At 31.7% G+C, this 17,635-nt stretch overlaps 3 protein-coding genes across 7 annotated transcripts in view; 1 reads left to right on the top strand and 2 right to left on the bottom strand.

The window, feature by feature from the left end:
- Window positions 1-2,717: 2,717 nt before the first annotated feature.
- Window positions 2,718-5,856, bottom strand: LOC145322283 (uncharacterized). The gene is made up of 2 exons (XM_080164170.1): window positions 5,750-5,856; window positions 2,718-5,143 (listed from the first exon to the last, which is right to left on the bottom strand). Exon 2 carries the CDS (start codon window positions 5,111-5,113, stop codon window positions 4,202-4,204), a length of 912 nt encoding a protein of 303 aa, XP_080020296.1. The 5' UTR covers window positions 5,114-5,143; window positions 5,750-5,856; the 3' UTR covers window positions 2,718-4,201.
- Window positions 5,857-10,070: 4,214 nt separating this feature from the next.
- Window positions 10,071-13,137, top strand: LOC145322282 (uncharacterized). Of its 5 annotated transcripts, XR_013880616.1 has the most exons (4): window positions 10,071-10,154; window positions 10,388-11,527; window positions 12,149-12,263; window positions 12,569-13,134. XR_013880616.1 is itself a non-coding variant. In XM_080164168.1 (3 exons), exon 2 carries the CDS (start codon window positions 10,397-10,399, stop codon window positions 11,504-11,506), a length of 1,110 nt encoding a protein of 369 aa, XP_080020294.1. In that variant the 5' UTR covers window positions 10,071-10,154; window positions 10,388-10,396; the 3' UTR covers window positions 11,507-11,527; window positions 12,149-13,136. The 5 variants fall into 5 exon arrangements, 2 of the variants coding, with proteins under 2 accessions (XP_080020294.1, XP_080020293.1); XR_013880615.1 differs by having other exon boundaries at window positions 10,388-12,263; window positions 12,581-13,137; XR_013880614.1 differs by having other exon boundaries at window positions 10,388-12,263; window positions 12,569-13,137.
- Window positions 13,138-16,417: 3,280 nt separating this feature from the next.
- LOC145323042 (uncharacterized) overlaps window positions 16,418-17,635 on the bottom strand; it is a 13,457-nt gene continuing 12,239 nt past the window's right edge. The window contains exons 18-19 of the mRNA XM_080165428.1: window positions 17,057-17,166; window positions 16,418-16,645 (exon numbers count right to left, since the gene is read on the bottom strand). Coding sequence (XP_080021554.1) covers window positions 16,558-16,645; window positions 17,057-17,166 — 198 coding nt within the window. The 3' untranslated portion in view covers window positions 16,418-16,557. The remainder of the gene's footprint in view (window positions 16,646-17,056; window positions 17,167-17,635) is intronic.

Here is a 17,635-nt window from a genome sequence, read left to right as displayed (position 1 = left end):
AATAAAAAAAACTATTGAACTATTATAGCAATGGAATAAAACACACATGATTTTATAATAAGGAAATTGTTGTCCTTGAGAGCATTGCAGACAGACTGACAAACCAACATATGGTAATTGATCAGCGGAATATTTACAAAAAAAGAATGAGCCGTTTAACTCAATTAGCAGCGGAGTAATCTCATTTACTTAAAAACAGATGGACAAATAAAGTTATTGAGTAGCTTCGCTAAATAAATCATACTAGAAACTAATCTTGTTTTAAACATATGGTTAAAAAATCTGTATTTTAGTGAGTTAAATTTCTTCTTTATCTGCAATTTCATAATTTATTGTTTCTTTAGCATTATCAGCTTCCATCTGCCCAGGAGGAAAATCCCCTGGCAAACATCTCTCTTCTTTGATCTCTTGCTTAAAATCAGCTTCACCACATTCTTCTGAGCTAATAGAAGAAGAAATTGTGGGAGCATTTGAATAATTTTCTAACTCCTTGAAATGTATGTTTGTTTGCTCAACATTATCAGCTTCCATCTGACCAGGAGGAAAATCCCCTGGCAAACATCTCTCTTCTTTGATCTCGTGCTTAAAATCAGCTTCACCACATTCTTCGGAGCTAATAGAAGAAGAAGTTGTGGGAGCATTTGAATGATTTTCTAACTCCTTAAAATGTATGTTTGTTTGCTCGATATTGTCAGCTTCCATCTGCCCAGGAGGAAAATCCCCTGGCAAACATCTCTCCTCTTTGATCTCTTGCTTAAAATCAGCTTTACAACATTCTACTGAGCTGTTAGAAGCAGAATTTGTAAGTGTATTTGCTTGATTTTCTATATTCTTGAGATTACTCTCAGTATCATCATCAGGAAAATCCCCTGGACAAAATCTCTCCTCTTCGACCTCTTGCTTAAAATTAGCTTCACTACATTCTTCAGAGCTGACAGATGAAGAAGATGTAAGTGTATTTGCTTGATTTTCTATATTCTTGAGATTACTTTCAGTTTGCTCAACATTGTCAGCTTCCATCTGACCAGAAGGAAAGTCCCCTGGAATAAATATCTCTTCTTGGATCTCTTGCTTAAAATCAGCTTCACCACAATCGTCTAAGCTGATAGAAGCAGAAGTTGTAAGTGTATTTGCTTGAATATCCATATTCTTGAGATTACTTTCAGTATCATCAACATTGTCAGCTTCCATCTGAACAGAAGGAAAATCCCCTGGAACAAATCTCTCTTCTTTGATATCTTGCTTAAAATCAGCTTTACTACAATCGTCTGATTCGTTTGGATGTCCTTCAGTTTCCTCAACAATGTCAGTTTCCATGTGAACAGATAGAAAATTCTCAGGCGAAAATCCATCTTCTTCGATTTCTTCTTTAAAAACAGTTTCGCCATGATCAAGTTCCTCACCATTGCCAGCTTCTAGTTTGCTGAGGTGTTGAATTGTTTTTTTGTGTCTTGACAAGTTTGAGCTGGAATTAAAAGATTTCTGACATAAATAACAGGGGTACTGCTTTTTTATTTTATTAATCTCTTTTTGAACTGGAAAATGATTACCACTTACAACATTGTCAGCTTCCATTTGAACAGCTAGAAAATTCTCTGGCGAAAATCCTTCTTCTTCAATTTCTTGTTTAATACCAGCTTCACCATGATTATCAGACCAGATAAAAGGAGAATTTGGAAGAGCATTTGCATGATTTTCTATATTACTCTCAGTTCCCTCAACATTGCCAGGTTCTAATTTGCTAAGGTGTTGAATTGTTTTTTTGTGTCTTGACAAGTGTGAACTGGAATTAAAAGATTTCTGACATAAATAACACGGGTACTGCTTCTCTTTCTTAATAACCTTTTTTTGTACTGTAAAATCAGTACCACCAAGAAAATTGTCAGCTTCCATTTGATCAGATACACCATTACCTGGTTCTTCTTCTTCAATTTCCTGTTTAACTACAGCTTCACCACAATCAACAAAATTGATTGAAGTATTGGTTGGAAGCATATTTGTACCATCATCTAACATTTTTGAATGATAACCATTTTCCTCAACATTATCAGCTTCCATTTGGACAGAGAGAAAATCTTCAGGAGAGATCCCCTCTTTTTTCTTTTCTTGTTTAAACTGAGCATCACCACCATTATAAAAGCTGAGGGGCATAGTTTGTGAAACTGTACCTATACTATTGGCATATTCCAACTTCTTAAGATGTCTTTCAGTTCTGTTGTGCTTGGACAACCAGGAGCTGGAGTTAAAAGATTTGTAACATACATTGCAATAGTAAGGCTTCTCACCTGTATGGCTCCTCTTGTGTTTATCTAAGCTACTGCTGGCTGAAAATGTCTTATCACACTCACTACACTTGAATGGCCTCTCTCCTGTATGAATCCTCAAGTGTGAAGTCAAATGACCAGGCTGTGCAAAAGTCTTTAAACATACTATACATGAAAAAGGCTTCTCTCCCGTATGGATCCTTTTATGCTTCGTCAAATCACTATTACTAATAAACGCCTTTTTGCATACATCACAATTGAACGGTTTCGCTCCATCGTTGTGATAGACATTTTTATGAGCATTTAATGTTTTACTACGAGTGAATTGTTTATTACATACTTCACAGGAAAAACGTTTGACAGCTACATGAACGCCCTTGTGGGCATTTAATCCATTTATATTTATGAAATGCCTGTCACAGATATTACAAGTAAACATTCTGCTGGCTAATGTTCTGAAATAGAATAGAACATTAGTACAATGTGAGGTGTCATAAATCATAATATACAAATTCATTTAATACAAAAACAAGGATGACAATATCCATAAGTAGCGAAGCTCAAAAATTATGAATGGATATCGGGAAAAATTTAATATAGAGCAGTGTCATACAATAAACATTAAACTTGATAAAATAGGGAAATAACGAAACCTTTAAAATCACGAAAAATTTCAATCTAGGAATCGATCTAGCACCGCAATTAATGGACAAATCTTAATGAAACTTGATGGAAATATGTAAAATATGGGTATATTCAACATATATTAAACACTTCAAAAGTACATCATAGATTTAAACTATTTAGAATTAACGCTAAAAAATATACAGAAATTTAAATAGGAAAAGATACCTACTGATATTACTGTTTAAAAAAAGATTACATACACTTCCAAGATCTAACTTTAAAAATATAAATAAGTGAAAAGATATTTTTTTTAACAAATAAAACATTACATATAAAATAAAAATTACAATTTATCTAACTTCAAAATATAATATAAACATTATTGAGGTACCTTGTTACAATTGTTTCATAAACAAATAAATCTTAAGAAGGACATAATTTATCTGATTCCTAGAAACATTATTTAGACCTCTTGAAACTAGTGGCTGCGACCCTAGAGGAGATTTTTTAGAATGTTTTTTTTTGCCTATAGTTTTTTGGGGCTTCGTCCCCACACGGGAAGGAAGGTTTTCTAAAATATTTTTTAATTTAAAAAAACAGTTTACCTAGAAGAAAAAATAATTTGAAAATTCTAAAAATATTAAAATTTTAATAAATGCTAAATAAGTTAAAAAAATTTTTTTAAGTTCTAAAAGATACCTACCTACCTATAGGTATAAAAAAAACTATAAAAAGATTAGAAAATGAGAATTTTTTTTTTGGGGGGGGGAGTGGGGACTTTTTTTGTTTTTAAGGGGGTGGGTGTGTCCCACCCCACAACAAAATAGCTCAAAACCACCGCAGGACCAGTATCTACATAGATTGAAGAGTAGAGCCCAATCGTTTCAGATGTTGCTGAGATCTTAAGGGACAGACAGACATCATTCTACTTAGTATTATAGATAAGGATTAAAGGTAAAAGTAGTTCCGTTGTTTATGTGGTTCTTAAAATATTTTGTTCCCTGCCCCAAAGGGTTTCCCTTTTAAGAACTCCGTTACACAATAGTAAATAGACATAAAAGCATAATTGGTACCTACACAAAGCCTCCTTGAAATGGAGAATTCATTGATTAGGAATATCTTAAAGAACAGGAAAAACTCCGTACTACTTTATATAATACGATATAGTATTTCAATTTGGTGTTTTAAACTAATTCTTATTAATATTGCTAAAATATCATTCTTTGTGTGTGGTTCTCTCTCTAGGGCATTCACTCCCGTTAGAGGTTTGCCCTCCTCCTGGTTCTGGTGTCGGGCTATAATTGTTTTTGCTAAATCTCCGTTACAGAAGCTACATCTACCTCGGTTTCTGTTTGAATACCTTCTTCATCTTTTATTTCCTGTTTAATCTTTATTTCATCATTTTCTTCTATTTCCTGTTTAATTTTTATTTCATCATTTTCTTCTATTTCCTGTTTAATTTTAATTTCATCGTTTTCATCATTTTCTTCTTGTTCATCTTCCATGTGAATAAAGAGAAAATCCTCTGGAGAAAATTTTTCCTGTTTAACATCATCTTCCCCATTGTCAATAATAATGTGAGGTTCGAATTTTCTACGATGTTGAACTGATTTGTTGTGTCTTGACAAGTGTGAGCTGGTTTTAAAAGATTTCTGACATAAATCACACGAATACTGCTTCTCATTTTTATTAATATCTTTTTGTACTGTCAAATCATTACCACTATCAACAATGGCAGATTTTAACTTATTAAGATGTCGTTGTGTTTTTTGGTGTCTTGACAAATGTGAACTGGTACAATAAGACATCTGACATATATCACAAGTATATGGCTTTTCACCTGTATGAACCCTCGTGTGTACTATCATATCAATCTTTTTTGAAAAAGTCTTAGTACATATATCACATGAATATGGTTTCTCGCCTGTATGAATTCTCTCGTGTTCAATTAAAATATCTTTCCGAGCAAATGGTTTCTCACATACATAACATGAGAATGGTTTTTCCCCTGTATGGATCCTCATGTGAATCCTAAGTGTAGCCTTGTTATAGAATTCCTTGTTACAAATTTCACACATGTTTGTTTGTGTAGCCACATACTGGCTTGGGTTCAGGAGTCCTCCGAGCGGAGGGGTAGGTGGAAGACTTTGCAACTCCGATGGTGCTGAACTGTTGGATGCACTGCGTAAAAGATCTTCCTCGTTATCCTCACACATGTTCATGATGGATTGTTAATCTATTTGTCCTAGAACCTGAAAAATATTTGAATAATCTACTACAAAGTTAAAAATAAATAAAAAAAAGATAGAGTTCTTGAATGAAACAAGCAAATGTGTGTTTTGAAAAAAATGATCTTAACTTTTATGAATATTGGGCGTCGTAGCTCAGCAGTAACGCACAAAGTTACAATAGTAAGAATTCGAGATAGATTCCCCATGTGACAGCTTGAATTACTCAGTCGCAATAACCTAGCTCAACTTCCCCTTAGATGTGTAAGAATGGAGATCATCCATAGTTTGGATACTCAATAGTCACTTACATAATATCAGTGCAACCTTTATCCAAGGTCCTCTGCGAAAAGCGTCTTTACGGGACTTAATTTGGGACACCTGCCATACGGGACGAGGTTGAGGTAATAAAGAAAGCTTCCATTAGACAGCATGTCATTGTCAAGTCATAACGTACTTGTATGTGGAGCTTTAGCTATCCCTAGTGTTTTTTTAAAAGTATCATGTCTTACTCCATGACTAAATAGGTCCACAAACTAAGAAACTATGGCCACAAACACAAACTTTTATGAATGTTAAAATTCTTTCCTTGTTTTCATCAATGTATACAAAATATGAAAAAATACCTACCTAGGTTAGTCACAATTATTTTCTTGAAAGACAGTAGATTATTGGGTAATGCTATGTTAATGTTGGTGAAAATTCTAACTGATCATTCTATATTCTGAAATAGATTTATGCATAGGTAGGTAAAAAAATATATAAAAATATAAATATAAACTTAGTTTAACGTTAAAATTAGTTAAAATATAAATCAATAAATTACAAGTTATATTATTACGTGTATAGAAATTCCATTTCAGTGTATTGATGATTTAAAGATAAAAAATTACAGTTTCCATTGAAATAAATAGTATATAGGTATATCAATAAAAAATAAAAAAAATCAGGATAATTATTGATAAAAAAAATATTTTTATTTGTAAAGGTCCTGTAATATCAGGCGTTTTGTTCAATAAGAAACATACTGGAAAATAAAAATATGAAAGTCTGTATGTTCATTTTAAACGTAATGATTTTTATTCTTTTTTTGCTTACATTTTACTAGATTTTTCTAAAATTAGGTCTGTAAAAGTAAGTACATCCATACAAAGCAATACAGTTGATTATAAAATGCGTTGTTACTCTATATTTGATAATGTTCGTTTGTCTGCCCATTACATTTCTTGAGCTTCCCTTTTATGGCATCTTTATTTTAAGGAGTATATCGGTATATTGTCTACCGGGGATATAATTAAAGCTTAGTCCTGTTTAACATTATTCATTTGATCACTTAACACAAAATAAGCCCCTACTGAGATAAAAGCAGACCCCAACCACCAGAAGAGATCAAGTTCTTCTTGAAATATCACATTTCCAAGTATCCCGGTCAACAGTAAATTTGTTGAAGTATTTATAAGACTTGCTTCCACACTGTTTCTACATTTAGTCAAACCTCTGGCAAATAGTGTAAACATAGATATATTTAGAAAGATCATCAAAGCTAAGCATATAATTCTTCCAAATGCTTGTGTTGAATTCAGATTTTCAAAGTTCAAATCACTCAGTCCAAGTTTACCCATTAGTCCACCTAAAATAGGGATTTTTTATTCCTCCTTCATTTGCTAAATTCTATAATGCCATTTAGTAACAATGTTATTTTAAGAAATTTAAACCGCAAAAGTAAACAAGCTTTTTATTAAAGAGGGTAAAATGAGGTGTTTCAAAGGCTTAAGGTAGGTTATATAATGTGTTTTTAAAATTTAGAGAGAGATAGAATTAAGGGTTTTTCAAAGTTTGATGGGGATAAACTGGATAGACTCGGATAGACTATAGAGGGTGGTGTATTCCACGAGATCTTATTTTTAGTGTATCTATTAACAAATTTTGTTTAATGGTGTGCAAAGAGTTGCGCCTGTTTGGGCCAAGTCATTCTCCTATAATCTAACTAACTTTGTCGCGCACCCGACATAGCATTAGTATCAAGTATCTCTTTACTTAGAAATCATAGGGCCATTCTAACACAGGCAAAATATAAGAAAGACTAAGAAAAAAAATACAAAACATGTTTTATTTATAAAAAGTAGTAAAAATCCCCCAACCTAGAGCCGCACATACGCCACTGAGAAATGATTCTGTATACCCTTTCATTTTAATAAAGTTAAAGAAATTTATGCAATAAAAAAATAAAATTTGCTACTAAATCTTACATATTTTTTTCTGAAACCAATAAGCATAATTTAAAAAATATTTCTTTTAATATTCCATTCAGTAAATCTTGAAATACAATAATTAAATGAAAAATAAATTGAATAAGGTTGCAAGTTAACATTATAGTGTATTTTTATTGGATTTTACAAATACTTATGATCTTATGATACTTATGGCTTAACTTTCTGTTAGTATACGGCTAATTATTATCTTTTAGATTGCATGAAGATCCTTCTATTGAAGTCCTAAATATATACTATTTGTCAAGAGTTAATTGCAACGTTTAATTCCTATAAAGCACAGTTAGAACGTCCGGCCAGAAAAACATCTTGCAATGAAAAAGTTAGTTTTCTGTAGTAAGTGCCGGACACTATGAATAACAAGATTTGTTTCGTAGGAAAACAATTTCCGTGTTGAAATTGTCCGCTTGGGCATCACTTTACCCATATAGAACATCAGACGCCTGACATATCAGCAACAGGGACACATATCAATGCTATTATTCAATGATCAGTTCGTTTTTTTTAACCAAATATGTAAATATCAAACACTAGCCGGAAGCATAATTACAGGTGAAAGTAAGTGCGTGTAACAATTGTAATAAAACCATGATCTATCATATTTCTTTTAGGATCTAAAAATATACTTATTAAATGAATAAATATATATAAAACTATTGCATAAACAGTTCAAAATCAAGATAAATATCAACAAATTACAATAAACCAATGAAAATTCACAATATTTTTATTTGCCAAATTTTGTTTACAGTGCGCAAATACCGCGTACGATTTTTTTTATTTTAAATGTCGTTGTCTTCCAATAATTTTTATACCTTGACACTCCCCTAGGCTGTTTTAGGATGGAGAAGAAGACTTTTGTCTAGGATGGTTGTAATTTTGGGGGGAGTATCCACCCCTCATTGTTTTGTCAGGGGGTGAAAACACCCTGTCTACACAATTTTCTATATTCTTCATTGAGGATCATTAAACTTTAAATCATATTATCCGTACGTCCGTCCATAAGTTTTTGTGCTTCGCTATGGATGTGGTCATCCTTGTTTGTTATGTTTGTCAACATTAAAAAAATTCAGTTTCTAAAAATAAATAGTAAAATAATTTTGAGCCAAATAAACGACGACATTTTAATGAAAAGTAAGTAATTGTGGCATTTGAGAAATGTAAACAATTTATCAATAAATTTGACTAAGGTGAAAATAAATATTAAACACATTTAATTAAGGGAGGGAGGGGACATTTGAATGAAAATTTTACTCATCCCATAAGGTTATTAACACGATCCTTCATTCGTTGGTTATAATTTTAGAGACTTTTATTAGTTATTGGTGGATTTTAGCTTACTAGGTAACAGTGTCCACATTTTTTTTGCTAATGATTTTTAATATTCAAAAGGGTAATTTTTTTTTTTTTTATAATTTGGGGTATACATCAATTTATCGTGCAATTTCTTATCCCTTATTTTCTTTAATTTAAAATCATTTAAAACTGATTTAATACTCGAAAACTGTGATAAATATTTATTTGTAACATATTCAAGTAAAAGATCGAATAGAGAGAACAGGGGTTAATTATACAGTGTGTTTTTTTATGAGCACTTTTTTGAAAGCAATTTTACCCCACTTATAGTTATCAGAATTTAATGATTAATAGCTTATTTTCTTCGTTTTTTAAGGGAAATTATGAAACAACCAAAAAAAATTACAGTTTTTGTTGAAAAAGTACAGTAAAGTTGAAAATTAAAAACTTAGGTGTCAACATCTAAAAATGGTTTTAGCGCATTTTTCTTATGTTCAAATATTCTACCTTTTGCAAGAATGGCTTCAAAGTTGAGATATAGAGCTATAAATTTATACAGATACTATTGGGGACATGTACTAGAATAGGTCAAAGTTTGAAGGCCATATCTCAATCAGGGAGAAAGTACTGGCCCCCCAAAGTCGACTACTGAAAATCCAATTTTGAGCATAAGAAAAATGCGCTAAAACCATTTTTAGATGTTGTCACCTAAGTTTTTAATTTTCAACTTTACTGTACTTTTTCAACAAAAACTGTATTTTTTTTTGGTTGTTTCATAATTTCCCTTAAAAAACGAAGAAAATAAGCCATTAATCATTAAATTCTGAGCTGGATCTTTAAATCATTTCAATGTTGATCTAAACCACCCCGCGCGAAATTTCAGCCAATCACAGCGGCGCATTTTAAAAATGAGCCGCTGTGATTGGCTGAAATTTCGCGCGGGGTGGTTTAGATCACCATTGAAATGATTTAAAGATCAAGCTCTGATAACTATAAGTGGGGTAAAATTGCTTTCAAAAAAGTGCTCATAAAAAAAACACACTGTATATGTATGTACCCACCCCTTGGACCCTGTGCTGACTTTTAATTGGGTCTTTGAATATCAGCTAATAGCATTGGATATTTTAACACAGCCAAGTCGCTACAAAAGAGCAGAAATTTATTTGCTAGCAGACGATAAAGGTCCTCACCACTTAAACCAAAAGTAGTAAGGATATGTTGTCTGAAGATAATCACGTAGTTTGTTCTCCTAATAGTTCGTACTTTTCCAAGAGGCTTCATACATGTATTCGGATGGTTTTAGACTATTTTCCTGACAACATCATCCCTGCTCGAGGCGAAGCTAACATTATAATCTAACAAACATTCTTTAATTCTTTATTTTCAGAAAATAAGATGGATAGAAAAATGATTGAATAAAAAATCAATTTCTGTAAAGAATTTGAATGATTTTCTGAAATTTGATAAAGGTAATTTTATTTATTGCTGCATATATGGTTTTACAGTTGTACCTATTTTGGTTATTTTTATATAAGAATTATTTGTAATTTTACGATTTTCTAAAAGAAATAAAAACAAATCTTTGAATCTATCCTCTTTTCGATAAATTCTTTAAAATTAGTTTAGGTAATATTTTGAAGTGATTTTTAATATTGAAACCTATTGTGATATTATAGGTTTGTTTAAAATATTTTTGTTTCAGATTTTCATCATGAATTACTCAAGCTATCCTACTCAAAACTTTGTCCCCCCTTCTCCAAATTACCCTACACCTTCTCCAAATTACCCTCCCATTGCTACAAAAACCCGTCCTCCTTCTCCAAATTACCCTCCCTCGTCTCCAAATTACCACCCTCCTCCAAGATATTCTCCAACTTCCCCAAATTATGCTCCATCTGCAAATTTCCCACCTCCTCCTCCAAAAATGAGCATGGATATTCCAAACTTTGACATGGGTAGGCTCTCTGAAAACACTTGTGATGTGTGCTTCAAAGTCTTTACTTGCAAATACAGTGTCATAGCACACAAAAGAATCCATACGGGAGAAAAGCCATATTCTTGCAGTGTTTGTGATAAAACATTTTCGCAAAGTGGTCAATTAACAAACCACGGTAGAATTCACACGGGAGAAAAGCCTTTTCCCTGCAATATATGCGGGAAAAGCTTCATAAAAAGCAGTGATTTAACCAGACATGAACGAATCCACACAGGAGAAAAACCTTTCTCTTGTGATGTATGCAACAAAATGTTCACAACGAGTGGCGTTTTAATTCGTCACAAAAGAATCCATACCGGAGATAGGCCATATGCTTGTGATATTTGTAACAAGAAATTTTCTCAGAGTAGTAGTATGAACAAGCATAAAATGATACACACAGGCGAAAAGCCTTTCTCATGTGAAATATGTAAAAAAGCATTTTCACAGAGCACTAGCTTAAACAAGCACAGAAAGGTACACGAAGCCAAACAAAAATATCCTTGTGAGGAGTGTCCAAAGGTATTTTCTCAGGCCGGCAAACTTGCCATCCACAAAAGAACACACTCAGGCGAGAAGCCATTCTCATGTGAGGTTTGTCAGAAGGCATTTTTTAGTAATTCTGGCTTAGCAAAGCACAATGAAACAGCTGTACATCGTATGATGATGGTATATGCTGTGCAGTGTAGTGTGGATATCAAAGAGGAAGTGATGGATGATTATGATGAATCTATTCTAGATGTTAAAGATGTTAAAGATGAGAAAGATGTTGAAGAAACTGATCCTCCTGAGACAGGAAATGTTGATGTTGAAATCAAACAAGAGACTGTCGATGAATATGAATAAACAAATATTAAAAAGGACTAGGTATTTTTAAAAATTTGGCCCTGTGAAATTTATTTTAAATAGAAAACAAATTATTTTTGACATATTTAATATTATAGACGTTCAAAGTTTTTAGCAAGCATTTTACACTAAGTTACAAGTATTTTATATCTTATTTCTTAGAATATTTTCGCAATTTTACCAGAACTACTAAAGCCATAAAACTTACGGATTCTCTTCTGTTAATCGTCCTAATGATTACTTTATGTTTGAAAAGTTTTTTTTTGGCAGCTATGTAAAAGAAAAATTCTACAGCTGAATTGATTAGGAACTTTGATTTTGCATTACTTCGTACATGTTTTCTTGTAAAAGTTTTAGCTTAAGATAGGCGCAAAAATATGTCACTTGGACGTATGTATTAAACATTTTTCGAATATTGTAATTTACTTTACTAAAACCTATTAAGTTTGGCGAAATTATATTTTATTTCAATTTTTTCATTATTTTTGTTGCTTTTTTTGTAATATAGTTTTGGTACCTAAGACAATTAAGATATATGATCATGTCAAGAATATGTAAAATAACCATAGTAAGCACATTTTTTTTGTTCATATTCAATGAAGTTCTTCTGTTGTTTACCAAAATACCTCTCTTATCGATAAGAAATTTAAAAATACGTGTTGCATAACAGATTTTATAATGTTATATTTGTATTTAATTGATGTTGTCAGTTTAATTTGCATATTTATTAGCAATTGTAGAAGTTTATCACTACTGTGTAAATGGGGTTGTTGCACGAAATGCATTTAATCTTGAATTAAGTGCACCACATATTTTCTTCTTTTCAATGGATGTAACTTTATTTATGTTTATTTACTTTAAGGATTACAATTTTCTACCACGTAGTTTTAAAGATTCAAGCCTTAATAATCATATTCTTGTGATATATGCAATTTAGATGTGTGTTTTCTTTTCACAAAACACGGCGTGACGACTATTTTAGTTGTGTTAATTGTGTGCTAACAACACATTTAAATGTTTCCTATTTCAAATGCTACAACTCGTAAAATGCACTTCTTGCAGCTATCCCTTTAGTCAGACAACCAACTATTTTGGCTTACCTCTTATATTTTTAATATATTTTATTATTTACTTCCTATTGGGAACTGATAAAACTTAGAAATCCCTAAGATCTAAAAGGGGGTGAACATATTTATATACATAAGTGGAGGCTAAAACTACCGAATTACACTAATATTTCTGTTGTATATTTTATGTATAATTTCACTAAAAAATGCACCTATAACTAGTCACAAAATGTAAATCTATTTTTTTGTTGTATTTTTGCATTATGTTACATCATTTCTGTCAAATTATCCAAGTAAAAATATGAAAATAAAAAAAATAATATCAACCCAAAATTTATCATTATAATATTTTTGTTTTAAATTCCTATTGTGATACTAAACAGTCAACAGTTTTATAGTAACCTATTATTTTAATTTACAATTTCAAACATAGTCCCTTTTACAAACATTATTTTGTTCAGAGAATTTAAGTAAAAATAGATTTTCTTTGTTAAGTCACCTTGTAATCTCATTGTGCTGTAATAAATTTAAATTTTGAATAATGAAAATAAATTTTGATTCTGTCTAAAGATTTTTTGTCATATAACTTTTGTTTGAATGATTTTTTCAGACTTATAAAATGAAGTGTCAGACTTGCCTGTAACTCAAAGCTGTAGAAATCTTACAGTTACGTATTATCAGATTGTTAATAACAATACTTTCTATATTACCATCGGCTACGCCCTGCAAGAGGCCTCTAGGGCCACTTCATTGAGATGGGGGGTTGATTTAGACAACACAATATTTGAATTTGTATTTTTTTTTTTTTTTGGGGGGGGGGGGGGGGATCGACTACCCTCCATTTTAGATTTAAGTTTTTAAAAGAAAAATCAAAAAAAGTTTATTCTTTTCTAGGGTCGATTTATCTTAGGAGGCTGATGGTACCCTCCCCCCAAATAGTTATAAACCCTCCCAGGACCCTTAAAAGAAGAACCATATCGGTTTAGCGGTTAGTGAGATCCTTCGGTATAGACAGGCTGATAATATTGTAGAAAACAAGGATAGTTACTTCAATAGTAGATAAGTTCTTGATTTACAGAATTATTGTGGCTAAAACAAATAAGATTTTATTTCATTTCACTAATGGGTTTTTATGTCCTACATAAGGATCCTGCAATTTTTATAACTAAAAAAGTTATAGATACCTTTTTTTGATAATTTTATAATTGTATGTACTATTGGAGGTATTTCTTTTATATTAAGCAAAATACACCTTTTCAGTCCTTCTTGAAGGTTTGTTTGGCGTTATAAATATTTAATTGCACAAATTTCCAAAAGATTAATTTCGCTTCTACCTTTTTCAGGATTCACTATGAGTGATACTATTATTTCTAGCAAGCCAAACATTGTATCTCACACAAGTACATACACAGATGACAGACCGCACAAATGTGACTATTGTCAAAAAACATTTACAATTAGTAGTCGTCTAAAAGTTCATATGAGAGTACATACTGGTGAAAGGCCATTTAAGTGTGACTTTTGTGCAAAACCGTTTAAAACAAACAGTGAGCTAAATCTGCATCAAAAAATTCATTCCAATGAGAAACCATTCAAATGCGAGATGTGTGACAAAGCATTTTGTCGTAATACTCAATTGACAATACATAAGCGGACCCATACAGGCGAAAAGTTATTTAAATGTGATACTTGTGATAAAACATTCTCGCAGAAAAATAATTTGATACAACATGAGAGGATCCATACAGGAGAGATGCCATACTCGTGTGACGTATGTCAGAGATCTTTCTACTCTCTTTCACACGTGTCACATCACAATAAATCAGTTGAACATCTAAAGAGGTTAGAATCTAATTCTGCTAGTTTTATTGATAATGATGTGAAGCCATACAAATGTGACATGTGTGAAAGGGCATTCACTATTAGCACTCATTTACATGTACATTTGAGAGTTCATACAGGTGAAAGACCATTTACATGTGATTTTTGCGAAAAATCATTTAAAACAAATAGTGAATTAACTATCCATAATAGAACTCATACCAATGAGAAACCATTCAAGTGCGATTTATGCGACAAAGCTTTTCCAGCAAAAGGTCAACTAACAGTGCACAAAAGTACACATACAGCTGAGACTCAATTCAAATGTGATATATGTAATAAAACATTCACACAAAAAGGTAATTTAAATGTACATAAAAGGACCCATCTTTGGGTTAAGCCATTCAAATGTGGAATATGTCAGAAATCTTTCAATTCTACTTCATCTCTAAAAAGACACAATAATTCAGCAGAACATCTCAAAATATTGGATTCAACTACTACTTTTGTTAATTGTGGTGAAGTAGATATTAAAAAGGAAATAGAAGATGAAACTGGTGAAGAGTATCCTTTCCCCATCTTGATTGAGGCTGAACATGTTGAAGTAACAATAAAGCAAGAAATAGAAGATGATAAAAACCAATTTCTTGCACATCCATAATTGTAAAAAAGCATGTGTTGTATTTTACACGTTAACTTATATAATATACCTACATATCTGTAATTTTTCTACACACATGATCATTGTAAATTAGGGTTGGCAATCCGTATCCAAATCCGTCCAATTTTGGAATCCGAATCCGGAATCCGTATTTTAATAGCAGATTCGGATTCTTAATTGATAGGCTAAAATTAGCGTCTTGGGTTTTTTCTTTCAACTCCCCCTTTTTTTAATTCAAAGATTATCATCATTATATATAATATCTTTTAAAATCTGGTTCAATTCTCGGAAGTGAATTATAGAAAAAACCAAGAACATTAATTTTTAGGTCATATGATGTAGCACTTAAATTTTTTGATTTTAAAAAAAAGCCTTTTAAAATACTGCTAGAATCCGGAATTCGCCGTTTTTTGGACGGATTCTTGTAAGAATCTGGTCCAAAAATTTGACGGATTGCCATCTCTAATGTAAATACAATCCAGTAATGGTTCAAAGAAATCCTTCGTTTTAAAGTATTTGTTTTGAATCAATATTTTTTTCTTTTTGTGGAATATTTCCCTGAATTTATTCATTTTTATAAAATTCTTTTGGTTAGCATCGGAGAGTTTTAATTCAGACAAAGATGTGTGTTTCCTAATACTCGGTAATACCCTGTACCTATGTAGGGCTCGGTAGCTACATTAATATTAGACGGCTTTAAAACAAAAGCAGGTGACCATTCCTAGGTGTTTGTAATTCATATAATAAGTTTATTTTTTAACAAGAATATGCATAAATATCCTACTCATGATCTACCTAGAGCTGCACTCAGTGAGCCTCACACAAAGCCTAAAGGACTTCCCAGCTTTATTCTAGCGTTCTATAATTTGTGTTTGTAAAGCTGAAACAGTTTTTATTTTAAAGAATAATTATATTTTAATATAAAAACAGGATGTTTGTCTGTACCGAAGGATCATGCTAATCGCTGAACAGATATGGTTCTCCTTTACAGTGAAGCTTTTCATAACTCTTTGGGGGGAGGGTACCGCCATTCTCCAAAGACACTTAGGTGCATCTCTGAACCAAAGATTGCCAATAATGTGTATGATCACGCGAACAATCGACCTACAGACAACCAACCCTTTCGTTGCAGGACATTGGACATAACTTTTAAAAATAAAAAATCACACCTACGCTAACTATTCATGCATCGGGCATAGCAATAGAGGGAGCAATTTTCAACGTCTTTTGTTGTGATGCCTTTCCAGACAACGTAGTTATGAATATAGGTATTTTTTTATTTTCTAGGGATTCAATATTGAATTTTCATCTCATGCTAGTGGAATTATTTCCTAACCTTTAGAGAGCAATATAAAACAAATATTAAAATACAGGTATATTATTAAATATTTATACATAAACATAACATGAAGTAATAACAAACGAATGTTTCATTAAACAATTATTGATACAAAAATTTAGTAATGAAATAATAGAACAAGGTACCTACTTCTTTTTGACTATTATAATTTAGGTAAAATAATTCTTTCGGTTCTAAAGTTTGAAAAAGAAGAAGATTTTTCCCCAACACAATGGTTCTTCTGATGAATTCTGAAATAATAATTTTATAATCAATGCTATATCTAAGGTTTGTTTATTCGTCTATACGCATTAAGATTAATGCATTTTTCAAGTCCAAAATATGTAGGTAGTTCAAAAGACATGAATCTTTTATTCTTTTAGGAAGAAAATGATCATAACTTGAAGCCATTAAACCTCTAATGCTGCACTAATAAATGACAAAACTGTTTCTATTTCTATTAATTTGTATTTGACCTCTAGGGGGTTATTACGATTTATGTCGCGTACCTGACAAAGAACCAAAGGAAGAATTTTTAACGTCTTTAGTTATGACGCGGTGTTAAGCAGAGATTCGAACCTATCTCCTTCCCAACGATGAGCGAATGCTCTGCGTGTTGGGCCACGGTCGCGGGTTATTTTTTGGTATTCATTTGTATGAACCTGAGATATTTTTCCTTCATTACATTTCCACATCTGCCACATTCAATTGGTTGGTTAGCCTTCCTTTTCTGATCAAACGGACAGGAATGGTTAGACAGATTTTTCAACAACTAAAAAATATATTTATATGATATCTTATAGAAGAAGAAAAATATAATGAAGTAATCTTATTCTATTCTTTTAAATTAAAAATAACCTTATAAGCAAGTTAAAACTGTAATATTTTTAAAAATATACAAGCAATTTTATCATATTATACATTCTCATATATATATATAATAGTTTCAGTTTTTTTTTATCTTCAGCTTAAGATTTCTATTACTACTGAATTTTAAAAAAAAAATACCTTTCCGCAAAGGTTGCAAACTTTCATCTTAGCAGAACCCACACATTTCTCATAATGTTGGGCAAGATTTGTAAACCTAAAACAAAGTAATAAGTCATAACGTGTGAGTAAGAATCGATTTGTAGAAAGTTAGGATTCTACGTATCAATCACCTTAATGATATGAGACTGAGAGTGTCATTAATTAGGGTGGCTTGATATGAAACACCTGCCAAAACTCTAGGCCAGGCAGTT

The sequence above is a fragment of the Acartia tonsa genome, chromosome 6 (assembly GCF_053477335.1).
Source record: "Acartia tonsa isolate MP-2025a chromosome 6, ASM5347733v1, whole genome shotgun sequence".
Taxonomy (NCBI): Eukaryota; Metazoa; Arthropoda; class Copepoda; order Calanoida; family Acartiidae; genus Acartia; species Acartia tonsa.
Note: the sequence above shows the minus strand (reverse complement) of the source record. Positions and strands in the feature narration are given on the sequence as shown.

Excerpts from the sequence above, each read along its gene's own strand:
- LOC145322282 (XM_080164167.1), top strand. The coding sequence starts at position 10,397 with ATGAATTACTCAAGCTATCCTACTCAAAACTTTGTCCCCCCTTCTCCA.
- LOC145322283 (XM_080164170.1), bottom strand. The coding sequence starts at position 5,113 with ATGAACATGTGTGAGGATAACGAGGAAGATCTTTTACGCAGTGCATCC.